At 39.3% G+C, this 14836-nt stretch overlaps 1 protein-coding gene across 2 annotated transcripts in view; it reads right to left on the bottom strand.

The window, feature by feature from the left end:
- Nucleotides 1-273: 273 nt before the first annotated feature.
- The window catches only part of ptpn11b (protein tyrosine phosphatase non-receptor type 11b), a 46593-nt gene continuing 32030 nt past the window's right edge, over nt 274-14836 (bottom strand). For both annotated transcript variants that reach the window (XM_022195424.2, XM_022195425.2), the window contains exons 7-16: nt 14686-14782; nt 14397-14476; nt 13492-13647; nt 12686-12817; nt 11382-11536; nt 8084-8151; nt 7840-7991; nt 6306-6406; nt 6070-6199; nt 274-4424 (exon numbers count right to left, since the gene is read on the bottom strand). In XM_022195424.2, coding sequence (XP_022051116.1) covers nt 6112-6199; nt 6306-6406; nt 7840-7991; nt 8084-8151; nt 11382-11536; nt 12686-12817; nt 13492-13647; nt 14397-14476; nt 14686-14782 — 1029 coding nt within the window. In that variant the 3' untranslated portion in view covers nt 274-4424; nt 6070-6111. The remainder of the gene's footprint in view (nt 4425-6069; nt 6200-6305; nt 6407-7839; nt 7992-8083; nt 8152-11381; nt 11537-12685; nt 12818-13491; nt 13648-14396; nt 14477-14685; nt 14783-14836) is intronic.

Below are 14836 nucleotides of genomic sequence, written 5' to 3'. Positions count from 1 at the left end.
TAGATACGGTAGGAGAGTGACAGCAGGGTTCAATGCAAACACTGTCTCATGACACACTGCCCTGTGCTCTCCGTTCTTGCTTCTCCACAACAGGGATTGCACCGGGAGGCACAAGGTGCAAAGACTGCTGTTTCTCTCACTTAAGGGCAGAAATCTTGTCCAAAAATAGAACAGCTGAGACTCTTCATCACCTTGCCCCGAGTTAAAAAAAAACACTCCAGATTTGCAGTTGAACACACTTCAGAAACAAGCAAAAAGTCACAAGTAACTTCATATGGTGCCATCATAGATTTTTATTAAACTATATAATAATAAACCATTTCGATGCCATTTCTGGCAGCTCATTGCATCAGCAGTTGCAGCCTATACAGCAGAAAGGCGTCTGGGTGGAGCCAGTGCAAGAAGAAGAGCAAAGGGGAAGAATCTCCACGGAATCACATGGGAGCTCTAAGTATATCACTACACACTTCAGCCTTACTGCAACCAACATAGAAAGAAGGACAACAAAATCATGTTCAAGTAAATGTAAGAGGACAAGCAGAAAGAAATTACCGTGTCACTACTGCACACCTCCACGTACACTGGTTCGACTCAGAGCCAGAATTGAATTACCAATGCTGAAATCACACTGACAAAAAAACCCCAAAAACAATACCTCAGATAAAATACAAAATGCAAGAATGAATAAAACAAACAATTAGAAGTACATTATTTGAACCAAATGAAACGTAAAAACACGGATGGCAAAAATCTAGTGCACTACCCAAAATATTTCCACAGCCAACGGACATCCACACAGCCTGAGGCCAAAGGTTCAGCGGTTTCACACTTTCAAGTACTAATGGTTCACCAAATCCTTGACAATTTGACGCATAGAGGCAAAGTGAAAAACGCTGAAAGATTTAAAATCCACAAGTCATTTCTCATTCATCGGGCTCAGAGAGGAAAATGACAAAAGGGGAAACGGAGAGATTTAAATACCATCAATGTTCCAGTTCAACTGAGGAACATCAAAGTGGTGCAGCGTAACAACAACTGACATACTGGAGGCCTTCGCTGACACATGGTAGCAATGCCTTTCATTTCACAAAAACAGAGCCTTTATTCACAGAAACAATCAACCATTAAAATACACGGCAGCAAATTATACTGGGAAAAGTTTCAAAACTCAAGACAACTGACTGAAATCAGGAGACAGACTTAAACTCTTACAAGCCTTCAAGAAACAAAGTTGCCTGACAGGATGAGCTGGCTGCTGCAAGTTCTATTCAAAAGTATCAAACGACTGAATTCCGTGAAAGGTCTGAGCCTTGTAGTTTGACCAGACTTAAATGAAACTGGCTAATGTATGACCGAAGGCGACAAGGTGAGTCCAGTCGGTGATTCTCCTTAACCCGGTTAGTTTCTGTTGCTGGAGTGGTATGATCACAAACAAATTCCACTCTTTTGTTGTTTATGTTGATGCGTTAAAGGTCCCACATGGAGAAGATAAATTTTTTGTGTTTTGTCTGTCTTCAAAATTCTGAGGTGTAAAATATAATGTGAGAATATGAAGACCCTCACTGCAGCTTTTCTGCCCAATCCCCTGAGCTAGATGGCCTCCCAACTTTACAAAACAGCCCAAGTTGAGTTACATTTAGGGATGATGGAAACTTAAAAAATGACTTGAAACCAATAAACAAGCCGGTGTTTAAAACCAGTTTGTTCTGTTGTCAGACAACAGAACAAGTATAAAATATTGCCTGGAATGCAGCCCATTAAAGCTACACGTTAACCAGCAGACACTTAAGAGCTGGTGTGGACCGCTAAAAGATCAATCTTATAACCGCAATGTTGTCTGACAAACTCCCCATGAGTTAAAAACAATGACTGTGCTGTAAATTCTGGGATATTTCTAGGTAAGACTATCATTCAGAGAGAAAGTTAGACGTAACAGAAACATCTCACAAGCTCATTAACGTCTATGTCAACTGCTATGCTCCATGCTGTCAATTACAGATAGAGTTTTCTTCCTGAAGGGGGCGGGGACAGCAGCAGTATACAGCCATGGCCATAAGTTTGGACACAAGTACCATGACGCTTGTGAATCTTAGAAAATACCACAAAATTGTCACTTACAATACAGTACACAACTCCTGAGAACTATATTAAGTTTCATATTTAAAAAAAACATCAAAAGAGTTTGCTGTCATTTTGTTATTCTTACCAAATTCGGTTGTGAAAGTAACTGCATTTTTTTTGTTATTTTCTTCTAATATTATGTTTTGGGAACAAAGTTGTTCCAATTGTTGGAATTTATTAATATTATATCCCTTGTTGATTTGTTGACTAATTAAACTGGTGCTGTCAAAAAATATTAGTTATGTTCTGTAATAGACATCAAAACAGACATAATAAGTCATGCTGTGTCCAAACTTATGGCCATGGCTGTAGCTGTATTTAATGCAACAGACACTGAAAAAGCCTGTTTGGAACAGGACTTAAACCAGGAATAACACAGGCATGGTAAAATGAATCATCTTTGTGTTATTCTGAACAGGCAAACTGAAAGAGATGCTGTGGGGCATGTGAGTTTTTCATTTTGACTAACACAATTTGGGACCTTTAAAAATATAAATAGGCAGACAAGACACATCACCATGATATCTTCGTTTTTTCTTTTTTAGTTTTGTTTTTTTATGTTATCAGGACCATTAAATTATTACATTTCAAAAGAGCTAGGTCAGACTGCACCAACATATCTACACTCGTATTTGAGCAGGATATTTTGGTACTCGTTCTGAAGGCTAAAAATAGCCAACAGCAGCCAGACAGCACAGAGGGCTCAGTGTGCCACGGCCCCACCATCTTCCTTATCACATCAATGACGTTGGCTTACTCGTCCCACTATCATCAAGCCTGGATTATGGCCATCTTCTAAATTACTTTTTGGAGACAAATCTATTCTTCAATCTCAGGCAGATGGCCATCTGGCCCACTGTAATCGTCCCCTTTCCTTTGTCTCCTTGTGACGATCTCCTCCGACAGATGTTGAACCAGATCAGACCTGCTGATTAACGAGGACAGCCAGTCTAACCAAGTGAGACACGGCAGTCAGCCAAGCTCAACTCCAACCATCCATTCAGGAATCCTCTCAACCCTGTTTCCTCTAAAATATGGACTTCAAATTACGATTACAATCTAAATCCAAGTTACTGCTGGGGGTGCTGCTTTGACGTATGTGTTAAAACATTACCTCCTCACCAGAATGCTCCTTTATAAATATATATGTATTTAAATAAACATCATCACATATGTAACACAATCATGATACCATCAGCAATAATAATAAAAAAAACAAACACCATAATGGAAAGAAGCTCATTAAAAGGACGACCCCCCCCGCAAAAAAAACCCAAAACAAGACACTCCTCCTCCCCCACCCCAACTCGATTTTCCTGAATGAATTTGTTTATATCATTGGACCACCGGAGACCATGTTCAGATGACAGACAGGACAGATGGTTATATCCCTGCATTCCTTTATAGCACTGTAAGTAAAAATGCCAATTTTGCCAAAGAACAAAAACACTTCAGCCTATTTGCATTTGCAATAGCATATGACATTGCATACAGAGCTTTCCTACAACGCTCTGATAATCAGCCACATCTCTGACAAAAAATAACAAAAAAATAGTCCACTTTTAAACCCAAAATTAAAATTACAATTGTTTTGAAGCTTTGAAGAAGACAGGGCTTGTTTGTCCTTCTTGTGCCGCAGGACCCTGGAGCAGATTACGTAGCTGTCCATGCTATCAGTCAGTGGCCACACTAATAACCAACACAACTGGAGTGACAGGGCGTACCAAAAACAGTCCTAGGAACGAGTTCAAATAACAGCCAGCACAGACAGAGAAAAAGGGATAATGGACTGAGGGATTTCTGGTGATGAGCGGACAAACAGCTTAGCTTTGAACTCTTCTTGGCCCTGTACAGCTCCATTCAGTTTAGGCTGGGGAAGACGTTTAAAATCTGTCATCCAAAGGAAAGACTGGTTGTTTCTCATGTCAACGTGGGTCTCCAGGGTTTGAAACAGCAGAGATGTAACAGCAGGTTTAGAGAGGCTAGAGTGTAGACGCATCCTGTGACAAGGCACTTGTGCTGGTTAAGGGGAGAAGATGCTGGAACAGAGGTTGGAGGGAAAAGGGGGGGTAGAGAGGGGACAACGGCCCTGAGAGAAGGCACAATGCTGTGGAGTCCTCCCCTGTAAGGAGGGGAAGGCTTGACTCCAGACTGAGATCCGGCAGGACGGCGGCAGCAGAGGGTCAGCCCAGCACCTTCAGCCCAGGACAAGGTCCACAGATGTGGAGTGCAGTGTGGAGCACCACACTCCCTCCGGCCTACAAAGATTTTCAGGTGCTGACTAAGCGACGCAGCCGCTGAAGCTGAAGTAAACACAGACAGACAGGTCGACAAGCAGAGTTAATGGCTGGTGTCAGTTTGCATCCTGAGCACTAGGATCTGATGTAATTCAGGATATGGAGCTAAAAACAGGGTTTACTCAGCTTACACTACACCTGCCAGTTTATCCAGGCAGGCTGAGACAGAGCCCACACAGCAAAAGTGTGTCTGTCTGGATTTTACTTTTTTTTTTTTTTAGTTTAGTGATACATCATGGTCATGGAATAATGTGCGAAAAACTCTTAAACTAGAGACATTCATATTCATTAATGGGTTTAAGAATATCAAAGAATACAGTGAAGGAGGAATGTAAATGTTTTTCTTGAGAGGTCACTGTCCTTGAATAGCTGTCAATCCGTTATAATGGGAGTGCCTTCAGCCATTCAAATGGTTCAGAAATGCAAAAATCATCATTGCTTTTATAAAGGCATTCAGCAGCAGACTGAAGGAGCTGCTAACCCTGCAAGAAGGAGCACTATCGCAGAACATTCATACCATCTGTTGTAAGACTGCACAGCATCAGCATCACTAGCTAATGTTAACATAACCGGATTATATCATACCATCATCTCAAACCATAAAATTTGCACAGCACTTCTTGCACTGCTGCACCTTTGCACTTTTAAATTCATTTCCAAGCCATTTTAATTGCTGTTGTGTGTGTCAGTACTGTATTTATTCATTTTAATTTTTCATCCTTGCACATATTGTAGATATTGTTATTATGCTTATTTGCGGATGTAAATATGTTTGCTATGTTTGCTGTGTGTGAATTTCCCCTCAATTTCAATGTACCCATGAAGCAACTGAACTCGGCATCAAACCACACTTGCTACTAAAAACATTAAAACGGTGTATAAAACATTATATTTAAACTCAGAAAGAATACAAGACCTTGTCAAAATTAGGTCCTTCTAAATAAATAAAGCTTTCACATTAACAACTTACAGAGAATCTGGGAAATATTAAGGTGCTATATTTTGAGTATTTCAAAACACAAAAGGGCTGTTAAATGTCTAGACACTTGTAAAATATGCTAAATTAATATAACACACACTTTGAATACATTCACTGCTCATTAAAACAGCGCAGAGCATATGCCTTGAGGTGATGAGCTATGGTTCATTCACTAGAACACTGGTGAGCTCCCTCTCTATTGTCCTGTATTAGTCCCTATAAGACAGAAAATAATGAGACTGTGAGATCTGAGGTTGGTCATGATTTGAGCCTAAATTGAATCTTTTGTTGCTTTAAAAGAGAGCTCTGGTTTTCGGTAACTCAGCTACTCTTGCCCACCTTATAATTTGGAACTTGAAAATGAAAGAACATTACTCATCTGCTTAGGTGAAAAGGATGAATTCGATTCACTGGAGAAAAAAAAAAAGAAGATCTACCTGCTATCAATGGAAAAGCACACAGAGTTTCGACTATAGGGGAAAATTTGGTTTCACTGACACATCAACTTGGGCCGCAAGCTAGCTTCATGGATTTTCCACCAAAAGTTATATTTACACCTTAATCTAGACCTTTTACAAAGTGCTACCAAGAAATGCACAACAACAGAACAAATTCTACTCTCAAACAAAAGGGAAAAGCAAATGATGGAGAGTGAAATGAGCAGACACTTACAGAGAGGCAGACAGAGAGTAGTGGAGGTCCACAGCAACAGTTTTACCTCCTGGTGTTACTGCTAAAAGACGTTTGAGGGGTTTTGAAGTTTATGTTCTCATATACACTCGATGAATCATCATTTGTCATCCTACAGTAACACAGAAAATAATTGTTAACAAAACAAGCATTTTAAACAAGTTTTCTGCTATGATTCTGTGGCTGCATGTCAGATGGTTTCCCATCACAGAACTTACACAGAAGAAGAGCGGGAGGAAGCCATGTTGGGTTTTGACCTTGAGTTTGTCATCTGGGGATATTTGATATTGGAATATTCTCTCTCCTTCATCTTATTTCTCTGGAAGTAACAAAGTCAGTCAGGACAATGTAAAAGACAAAATTATGACGTTTAAAACCTTAATTTCACTTTAAGCCTCTGAACCCCAAATCCTGTCACTGTGTTTGAAAAGTATGTTGTTTTCACAAAAATGCTAAAATTACATATATATTGGAAAAAAGAAAACACAATCTTAAAATTGTGATATTTTATCAAAATTTTATCAAAAATATATATGCCAGAAACAGAGTTGGTCCTATATGGATTTTGTAAATAAAAGACTAAACATTGTGCACGACTCTGTGCAACTTGACAGCCACTACAATCTCAGCTGTAACCAGCAGTCACATGATGATAACTCAGGGACTTTTTGATTGAACCAGAGTCTTTTTTACACTCTTTGCCCAAAATTGTTGTAAAATGAACAAAAATATGAAACTTTAATTTCTAAAAATAATTTATAGCATTTATTTTATGCTGCACAAAACATATTTCTGAATTTTCTGTACTTTTAGCCATGGTTGTGTTGTTTTCACAGAGGTGCAGGACTTCATATTGTCATCAAAATAAGCACATAATGAGTAAAAATGTGACAGGAGCAGAAAAGGCTTGGGGGCTCAAAGGATCCAGTTCCAAATGGGATACACATTCAGTAGTGAAACAATGACTGTGAAATAAACTAACATATCTGGCTTGCTGAGGTCTGCCTCACTGTTTTAGTTGGCAAAACAGAATGCAGAATGTTGACCTTCAACATGTTTGAAGTTTACAAATCTTCATTACTGTGTCAAAAATCAACTATTTTTACTCCACCAAGGAGGTGGAATCTTAGCTGAGTGATGTGGCGATCAGCGTATGTTTGTTTGTCTGATAGCAACATTACTCAAAAATGGACAAACAGATTTGGATGAAATTTTCAGGGAAGGTCAGAAATGACACAAGGATCAAGTGATTAGATTTTGGCAGTGATGTGGCTTATAGTCTGGATCCATGGATTTGTTAAAGATTTCTGTATCATTGCGAGATAGCAGCACAGTGTCTCTGTAACTATGACAACAAGTGAACGGTACATCAGCTGCCTGCTGACCATCACATGATTGTGATCCTACTACAAATTCACTGCTGTGGACCTATCTGTTGGAAAATGGTACAAGGAACAACTGATTAAATTGTGGGGGTGTTTCTGAGTCCTATCAATTACCGCCACCTGCTGCATAACTAGGTGATGCGATTCAGTATCTGTACATAACATACACGTGCATAACACACACAGTGCTTAGCGCAAGGTCATTTTGTTTGTGGGCACATCTACAGCGGAGTAGTGCGCTCTCCGAGTGCTTTTCTCGTTAACACTGTAAAGACCGACTGACTGTGATACACTTTAATTTCTTTTTTTTTTGCCTGTCTCTCTTTCAGAGGTCACTTTGTAGTTGAACCTTGGTGTAGCTGAATACCTGCTCCTCTTCCAGTCTCTTCTGAGCTGTGTCAATGTACTGCTGCACAGCCATGTAGATGAACTTATACTGGGCTTCTGTCTGCACCATGCCGGACCTCTGCTGCCGTACCCTCTGGATGGTCTTAGGGATGTCAATGTCACAGTCAAGACCTTACAAACAACAAATCAGAAATGAGTGAAGATGCAGTAAAAAGACCGAGAGTGTGAGAAATAATATTCAGAGTATTAGTTTCATATCTCACCTTGGCGGTTAATAATGTCAATAAGGATGTCAATGACGATAATGGTGCCAGTTCTGCCGATGCCTGCACTGGAGTGACAGAGAAAAAGTCAAAACCATGTGCTGCTATAACATAGCATCAATGTCCAGATGAAAAATAGACATTTATTTTTTAAGAGAAAATTTATATTATTGAGTTATGAAAAGTGGTAGAATAGCATAATGGGTAGAAGAGTTTTCTACGTGACAATGAAAATGACACATTGAAGTCATCTGCCAAATTTCTTTAAGTATTACATACATTACCGTTCAAAAGTTTTGGCTCACCCACACAATTTCAAGCAGCTCAGACTTTTATTCATGTGCTCACATAATTACAGAAGGGTTTTCTAATCATCAGTTAGCCTTTCAACACTATTAGCTAACACAATGTAGCATAAGAACACAGGAGGGATGGTTGCTGGAAATGTTCCTCTGTACCCCTATGTAGATATTCCATTAAAAAAAAAAAATCAGCCGTTTCCAGCTAGAATAGTCACTTACCACATTAACAATGTCTAAACTGGATTAATTTAATATTATCTTAATTGAAAAAAAAATGCTTTTCATTTAAAAATAAGGATGTTTCTCAGTGATCCCAAACTTTTGAACGGTAGTGTATAAAACAGACGTAGATCTCTGTGTGAGCTATGTTCAACTGAATGTTATTTTCCACACAATAATGACAAATCAGTCAATACTGACTTATCAGTAACCAGCTTATCAGTTAAAGAAATGAGTCAGATCTGTTTTGTCAGTTTGTCATTTGTTTGTAGTACATGTCTGTGTGGGTGTGTAGAGTGGAAGCATGGAAGAACACCAAACAGACAAATGTATCATTTGTTGTCACCATGTTTGAGAGGAACAGACACCTGTGTGCTGTTACATTGTTAAAATTTATATTCCACTCTATTTATATTCTATTTGCAAACAATAAAACTAATCAAAAACAGATTCTTAAAAATCAAGCAGGAATTATTATAATTCACAGCATCTGCAAAACTACGTTAAATTTTAAGTAGTTACAATCTTTAGGTTTGTATAAATCTTAGTTATTGCATGTCGCATTGTAATTTGGAGTTTTGTTAAGATAAGAAATTTGAGGTGACATTCTTTCTAAGTAAGAACCAAGTTCTTACAGTTTTGCTTTGTTGAAGCAAAGCTTCATTGAAAGCATCCATTAGCATGAAATTCATTTCTTCAACAGTTGGAAAAGTTGGTTGGTTCTCGTGAACATGTAAAATCACTTACGTTGCTGCTACTTTGTTAAAGAGTTATTGTCAATAATAGGGTAAAATTTTGAACCTTAATTACAGCGCACCCAAGTGGCCAGTTGTAATATATAAAGGTATGATTAGTGAAAAAAAAAAAATGAACATGTCCACTTATTGTTTCACTGGAAACTGAGTGAGAGCATGAAAGAGAAGAACAAAGCAAAGACACAGATGGGTTTAGTCGCGCAGAAATATTTAAGAACAAATCACCCACCCAAATTAAGATGCAATGTTTTTATGGTAGATGTAAGCATTTCTTTAAATGCATTTATTAACACTTTTCCAAACACTTCCATATGGATACTCTGCCTCACCTCTCAAACAAGACTGGTGAACAATAAAGCTATGAAATCACAATTTTTGACTATAAAGTCTCGAATCAAGGCCTGAATCAAACCCAATAAATTCCAAGTCAAGTCTAACCTTTATGTTTAAAGTCCTAAACATCTCCTCATGTACAGCAAAGTCAGATTTAAAACACACAAAAAAAAGTCTAAAAAAATAATAGCACAATGATTATAATGAAAATATAAAGTTTGTTTGCATGCACATTAGCATGCTTACTCGCTGGCTTATAACAGCTTATTGTATCCCTCAGTAACGGAGCCCCTTCACACTAGCTGCTCTCCCTGAAGCTAATATGCAGGTTTTCAGTGGTGCACCAGTCCATGGCTTCTTGTCGCTGCTGTCTGCACCCACAGACCTGTCCTGGGTATAGACTACGATAGGCAGGGACCAGTGGCTGCTTCTGCGAGATGGACTTCATGGTTTAAAGACTCGCAAGATCCACCCATCACATCCACCTGAGCAACACACTCCCAGAGGACAGACTTGACGCTGGGGGTTTCTGATGGTGACACAACAGTCTAGTCACTTCGAACCTCAACTGTGGTGCAGTGTGGCTGCTTCTCCCTGGTCACCCTTTGTGGACCTCCAGGTTTTACTTGCTCCCCATATTTAATGTACATCAAGGTGCATTCGTGGGCTTTCTCCGGGTACTCCTGCTTCCTCCCACAGTCCAAAAACATGCTGAGGTTAACTGGTAAATTTAAATTGTCCGTAGGTGTGAATGTGAGTGTGATTGTTTGTCTGTAAATGTAGCCCTGTGATAGATGGGTGACCTGTCCAGGGTGTCATCTGCCTTCACCCTAAGTCAGCTGAGATAGTCTCCAGCCCTCACGATTCTAATGAGGATTAAGCGGTGTATAAATAATGGATGGATGGATGTTTTAAATGTGTAAATATACTTGTGTATGGTTTTATTGTTGTGTTGAGAAAATTAATACGTGTACCTTGATATGCAGGCCTTCATGTGATTAAACTGAAAACAAACCTTTGATCTCCTTGTCTTTAGTTAAAAAAAATAGGTGATTATCAATAATTAGCGATATGGGTAAAAACTTTTTTTAAGCTATATTACCCAGTCCTAAGTTGCAGTCCATCCATCTCAAGATTGGACTTTTTATATTATTCTGAGCCACCTTTCCAAGAGTGGTTTATTGAGTTACTACAGAATTTCTGTCGGTTCCAGTCATTTCAAAACTGCCAATAGCTGGATATTGTTTGTTTCTCACTATTCTGAGTAAACTACTATGTGAGAAAATACCTGAAGATCAGCAGTTTCACAAATACTCAAACAAGCCTTTCTGGCATCAATAGTCCTGCCACTGATTCCACTTTTTCCATGTTGATGTTCCGATGTGAACAGAACTGAAGCTGTATTTGCATGATTTTAGACACTGCAGTGCTGCCACATAATTAGTTCACTGGGTAACTACATGAATATGAAAGTTTACAACGATGCCTTATAAAGTTCTCAGTTACTAGATGTGTGTATACACAGCAGGGGACTGCAGGACATTATCTGCCGAGAGCCAGAACTGTATAGCAAATCACATTTCTTATTTTTTCCTTTTTAGTTAAGTTGTAGTCCAACTGCTCTTTGTCTCTTTTACCCAAACCCAAAACATCCCATCATAAAACATGGTCCCATCTTTCTAGCTGTACCTGCAGTGCACGACAATGGGTCCAGTGTCTGGAATGGTGCTCTGGGTGCGGTTGACTTCTTCCAGGAACCAGAGGACACCGCCGGGTTCATTGGGCACTCCGTGGTCCGGCCAGCTCAGGTACTGGTAGTGCCAGATGTACCTGAAAGGCTCCTTCTACAACAAAAAAGATATCAACTGTGTACATTTACGTCATTATTTCACACATTTTTAGTGCAATGTTCATATGTCCCATAAGGCTTCAAGCCTTTTTTTCACCTTACTAACTGTACAGTATTAATAAAACATTAAGATTCCTGTGTAAGAAAGAGAGGACAAAATCTACAGTCTTTATCCCAAAGTTCTGCCAAACCTAATGTGTCACATTCAGTTTGATTTAGCAAACACAGTTGGCTACTTTCCAAAGTCACATTAAACCTTGCTGGCTGACACCACGTTCTTTACTGTACTGTGACGTAGTGGTACCTTCTGGTAATCAAGTGTAGACTTTGTTGCTGGAACCAGCACTGTGGTAACACAGTGATTACACAGCTTCTAATTCCCTTGAAGGCAAGGATATGCTTTCATACTAAATAAAGATTGCGTATTCTTTCACTAATTTCATATAGAGGCATGCAGAGGAACTAATGCTTGTGACCAGCACGGCATATTTAAGCGAGCAGAAACCATCCAGAATAACAAAAAAATGATATTCTCCACTTGTCAGTGTTGTTTCTGTGAAACCAATTCATTGCCTTGGAACTCAATTTGCAGGAATGTGGACCAACCACTCTTTCCACTTTAGTCCCCAAGTGAGAATGATTTAGCTGGACATATATCTATATCTCTCCATCTACAAATATATTTGATATTTACATCTGAAAACTTACACCAAAACTGCATATCTAATAAGTTAATAAATAGGACAGTGTGGACAGCATACATTTGAACAACAACACGTGACCAATTCTTTCTACATTTGCTACTTATTGTATAAAAGCATGAACCACAATAAGCTTTTTTATTTCACATTTAGTGCAAGACAACTGTGCTTTCTATAAGTCTCTGTGCACTTTTGCTATCTACTTTTTTCTGCATCTGCTTCTTGTGAGATATCCATGAAGTCGATTCTAACGTAAGCACAGGCATGTGCTGCAGGATTGTCTGCGTGTGTGTGTGTGTGTGTGTGTGTGTGTGTGTGTGTGTGTGTGTGTGTGTGTGTGTGTGTGTGTGTGTGTGTGTGTGTGTGTGTGTGTGTGTCAGGGGTTAGATAATCTGACCCTTGGCCAGTAGGTCAGCTCAAACTGAGCACACAGCCTTCCCTACCCGGTCCAGACGCGTCACCTCCAGCTTCCTCAGGATGTAGTCTTGAGCTGGCCGCTCATCCACGTTCCTCACCAGCACCTTTCCGAACTCCTTTATGCCGTGGAGGTCCGGCCAGTAACGTACACATTTATTCTAAATCAGAGCAAAATCGCACAGAGAGTGAGACAGAGAGACAGAGGGAGGGTGGTGGGTATTAGGAGATCTAAAGAACCAGCTCAAGCGGCTTTTCAATCAGCTTAACTGTCATACTATCCTTGTCAGCCATCTCCCTACTCACCCCCACACAACACACACACACATCATTATCATCATCATCCCAATCCTCAGAATTAGTTACTGCCTTCAAATACTGCCCTTCTTCTGAAAATGTCAAACAAAATGGCTGGCTGCAATGTAGACTTGTAGGTCAACACCTGCATTTCACAGCAGATATTAAACATACAGTGAAGGATTTCTACAGCAAAGGACCTCTAATTCAACGTGGGTAAAGGGGATATGATAGCACTGACAGGAGACCACATTTAAACAGTCACACCGGAAAGCATTAAAGATTTCTCTGGGATAAATGAACCATTGGAAACCTTTGGGATAATATAAACACAGAAGAAAACAAAATATACAACATTGGTCTAGTTATTTTAGACATTTTAATGCAAAAATGTCACATATAACTTTAAGCATGAGTGTTTTTGATCAAACATTTCCAATAAATCAATTACTTCTCCAGTTCAAGATATCAGACGTGCAGAAAAATTACACAGTTGCACCGGCCCTCAGCTAAGCTACACAACTGAGTGTCTGCTCACCCTTCCTCGCTCCATCTCCTTTGTGGTCATGACAATGACGTGTGTATTCTCCTGATACACCATCTTCCAGAAGTCTGTGACTGTATTCTGTAGGCACCCTTGGGTGGCAATGAAGACTTTGCCCTCCTCCACATGGCGCCCCTCTTCATGCATACTCTGTTTGAATGAAGTGATTTGAAGATGAGAAAAGAGAAGAATCTCATATGAGTGTGTAGTGATGCAATAGCTAGTGCTGAATTAAATGTATAGAAATACATGAAACCTCTGAACTCCAAGTAGTTTCTGGGTGTTTTTTGCTTCCGTCACATTTTTACTCACTGCGGGCTCATATTTTTTGATTGCAACATAAAATCAAATCCTACACTTCTGCTGAAACAACACAACCATAACCACGTCATAATGCGACAAATCAGTTAAAAGTCGAATTTGTTTTTTACCAGAACAACATTTTCCAAATTGAAACAGGTGTTGGCAGTACTGGAAGAAAAATAAGAAACTCTGCGTCCTACAGAGGTTTCACTACTTGCATATTTAATTTGTTTCCACACAGTTTAGCTGAAAAGTCCCTGAATTTTTAGCCACACATCTGTTTATGACAGCAAACTGTAGTGGCTCAGTGGTTATAGCGAGAAGTTCAGATATGTGTTTTTTTGTTTTTTTTTTACAAAATCTGGTTAGTTTTAAACTTAGGTCTTGGTTATGTTTTCAGATGGAATGGGAAGTCACAGAGTAGTATCATCCAGGGTCACTGGAAAGTTAGTTTCTGTATGTATAGTTCTTTTCTCTGATGAATACAATTTTGGCACTTTTTTAAAGAGCGACGCCTCAGTATCATGTATTGCTGCTATGTTTTGATTAATCACAGTTCCTGATACGTTGTCCTGTGTAATGCTGAGCAGACTCACTCTGATATAGTTGGCATTGATGTAGTCTGAACCCGGAACATCTGGATCCATTTCCCTGATTTCAACACGTGTTGTGTCAACTAAAAGCACAAAGTTGAACTTATTAATACACAAAGAAAAGTCTACAGTTTACTGAGATTACACAACTTAATGAAAGTGATAGACTGTCAGCTATCAGAGCAGTATCTTCATGCTCCGTTAGGCCTCTATGTCGCCTCTTAACTATTTGTGTCATAATTTCCACAGGAAGGTGGAGAGACAGGAAATGGCAGGTTGCTGTGTGACTCACAGGGGAGGATATTCTTGTATCTGTTTTTACTCTTGTTTTCTGGCTTTTGGCCTTCTTTCCGGGGATACAGAAGTTTGCACTCCTGCTGCTGAAGTACCTGAGAGTGAGAAAAATGAGAATGGAAGACAAATGTTATAATTGTTTTTATTAG

Source organism: Acanthochromis polyacanthus, chromosome 6, assembly GCF_021347895.1.
Source record: "Acanthochromis polyacanthus isolate Apoly-LR-REF ecotype Palm Island chromosome 6, KAUST_Apoly_ChrSc, whole genome shotgun sequence".
Taxonomy (NCBI): domain Eukaryota; kingdom Metazoa; phylum Chordata; class Actinopteri; family Pomacentridae; genus Acanthochromis; species Acanthochromis polyacanthus.
The sequence above is the reverse complement of the archived record's forward strand: the minus strand, read 5'-3'. Positions and strand labels throughout refer to the sequence as shown.